At 34.9% G+C, this 2,723-nt stretch overlaps 1 protein-coding gene across 1 annotated transcript; it reads right to left on the bottom strand.

The window, feature by feature from the left end:
* Nucleotides 1–595: 595 nt before the first annotated feature.
* Nucleotides 596–2,435, bottom strand: LOC108451307 (ankyrin repeat-containing protein BDA1-like). Its single transcript, XM_017749010.2, has 2 exons — nt 1,596–2,435; nt 596–1,504 (listed from the first exon to the last, which is right to left on the bottom strand). Exons 1-2 carry the CDS (start codon nt 2,190–2,192, stop codon nt 596–598), a joined length of 1,506 nt encoding a protein of 501 aa, XP_017604499.1. The 5' UTR covers nt 2,193–2,435.
* Nucleotides 2,436–2,723: the final 288 nt, after the last annotated feature.

Genomic DNA, 2,723 nt, shown 5'->3' with positions numbered 1-2,723 from the left:
CTACCAAATTCCTGGTATTTAGCAAATATGTTCCTTCGTGCATACCTTGGGATTCAAACATAGGACTAGATAAAATAAAAATGTTTAACCAATGGACCAGTAAACTCATTCGTAACGTAGGTTTACATTGAATTAATTATGCAATTCTAGGGTTGAGGTTGCTTATAATAAAATAGCAAAATTTTAAAGATTTGACTTGAACTCTTGACCTCGTTCACATAGACAGAGCGCATAATCACAAATACAAAAATTTAATTATGACAAAATCCAACATTCAAACAATCAAATTTTAGGGCGTTATAAGGATGATGTGGAATTTTATATGTGGAATATTTTTAATGATATATAATTTATATATGAAAAATAGAACATCGATAATGACAATGTATCACAAAGAAAAAAAAAAGAATACACAATTTTTTACGTGGAAATCATTTCGGGAAAAAACCATGGGTAGAGAAGAAGATAATTCATTATATCGAATTCGAATAATTACAAAAGAAATAGACTATGTCTATTTATTGGTGTGTAAAACCATATTTTATATCAAAATAAAATAAAAATAATGTAGTAAGGTTAAAATATCTTATTCACATCATGAAACAATAATAAAAATCATGTACCCAATGGCAACGATTTGTACGATTTGTACGTGGAAGAAGAGATTTGATTTGGTAATGTTTACCCTCCTGCAAACATAAAACATTGTCTGGTATGATCCAAGGAAAACGAGCAATGTCGAGGAGCAAAGATTAGAAACGGAGGCTACACCATATAAAAAGTGTGCCTTTTTATTGGAAAACTCAAATGAATGTTCCCACGACCATGAGGAAACCTCAAATAAATTCATGTAAGATCTCCCAAAGAAGCCAAGTGTTAGGAGAATCAACAAAGACAATGAATGAGGGGGTAGGAGAAGTACTGTTAAAAACACTGCTGCCCAGAAGGTCAAAGTGTTGTAAAACCAGAACAAGGAGTATTCAGATGTCCAATCACCTTTTTGGGAAACGTCCATTGCGGAGGGACTGGGTATGGGAGCAGTATTGATGTCGGTTTTATGCAAAAATGTGTGGGAATTGAGAGGCTGATCTTGACTTAAAGAGACTTGGTATTTCAGCGATGGACATGGACTGTCATCAGGTGTCTTTGGCGGATTTAAAGAGGCCTCGTAAGTGGTTGTTATAATTAGTACGGTCACTACTAGAAATGTGTTACGCATCTCATGTGGCATACCCTTCTTTCCTCCACCTGCTCGTGTTGCCCATTTTAGGTACCATGGCGTCTTTTCTTCTGAAGATTTGATATAGATTGAAGCGAAGGAGGTATTGGGAAGCGAGGAAGAGGAACCACTCAAACCTCCAGCATTGCTTAGCATATCTATAATCCTATCCGCTTGCCTTTCATTCCATGGGTATTGTGATTGGATATCTAGTGCTGTCAGTCCCTCCAAATTTTTGGCATTGATTTGGTATCGATGCAAGTGTTCCAACAATACATCTACCACCTGTTAATTATAATATTCATATATAAATAACCCTTTTATCATACTTACATACATATCAATAACTGATGTGATTAGGAAAATTAGCATATACCCGAGGTCTGTTTCTGATAGCTGCAATGTGTAGCACAGTATTTCCATTAATGTCTGCCCAACTCAGTAGTTCTTTCTCCCAACGTTGGGCAGACTCATGGTGGCTTCTTATAAGCCAACCCACCAACAATTTGAAAGCTTCAAACATATCGTTTTTCACAGCAAGATGGAATACCGTCTCATCTCGAACAGTCACATCTTCAATTGCCTCAGGACAAACCTTAAGTAACTTGATCAAAAGATCAACATTTCCAGTTTGAACCACATGGTGCAGAGGAGTGAAACCCTCCCTCCCTTTGATACGAACAAGGCCTTTGTCAAACTTGAGGAGTTGAAGCACTGCTTGGGTTCTGTTATCTTGCAGAGCCAAGTGCATGGGGCTAAAACCGGCTTGGTTTAGCTTTCTTGCAAACGATGGCTTTAAGTTGATCATCTCCATCATAAAATCAACACGGTCAGCAGCGGCTGCTACATGCAATGGAGTATGGAAAAAAGGCACATCATCAATACGCTGTAAAACATATGGATCATTCTGAATTAACTCATACAAGAGGTCAATATCTCCTGTTTGTGCAGCCTCTATCATCCTCTCATCCATAGCTTTTTTTTTTCCGGGGATAATAAAGTATGCAGTAAAATTTCAGATTATTGAAAACTGATGAAATTCGCAACAGAACACAGAAAGGAAAGAACCAGAAGACAAAATCGGAAAGGAAATAGAACTTGTATTTTGCAAAAACATAGGTCTGCGATCTGACCACAATTTATACAAGATTTGAACAGTACTCTAGTTTAAGGAAACAATTTTCTTCGAAGTTTCAAGGAGATTTCCAACTACCAAAGCCATAGAAAGAAGGTATCCGGTCCACATAAAATACACATTAAATATAAACAGGGGTAGCTAGGAGCTGGCATGTGCCTGGTCATGAATAATAGAATATTTTTCATTTAAGTATTTTCAAATTTCTAAAATTTTAAATTAATAAAAATAAAATTATATTTTACCTTTTTAAAAATTATAAAAATTTAATTTAATATTTTAAAAATTATGAAAATAAAACTATTAAAATAATAAAATTATATTTTTACTATCATAAATTATAATTTAATTTTCATCCCTAAAAGTTTT

Source organism: Gossypium arboreum, chromosome 10 (assembly GCF_025698485.1).
Source record: "Gossypium arboreum isolate Shixiya-1 chromosome 10, ASM2569848v2, whole genome shotgun sequence".
NCBI lineage: Eukaryota > Viridiplantae > Streptophyta > Magnoliopsida > Malvales > Malvaceae > Gossypium > Gossypium arboreum.
Note: the sequence above shows the minus strand (reverse complement) of the source record. Positions and strands in the feature narration are given on the sequence as shown.

Coding starts and splice junctions, on each gene's coding strand:
- LOC108451307 (XM_017749010.2), bottom strand. CDS start 2,192: ATGGATGAGAGGATGATAGAGGCTGCACAAACAGGAGATATTGACCTC. Junction 1,505..1,595: donor CTATCAGAAACAGACCTCGG/GTATATGCTAAT, acceptor TATAATTAACAG/GTGGTAGATGTATTGTTGGA.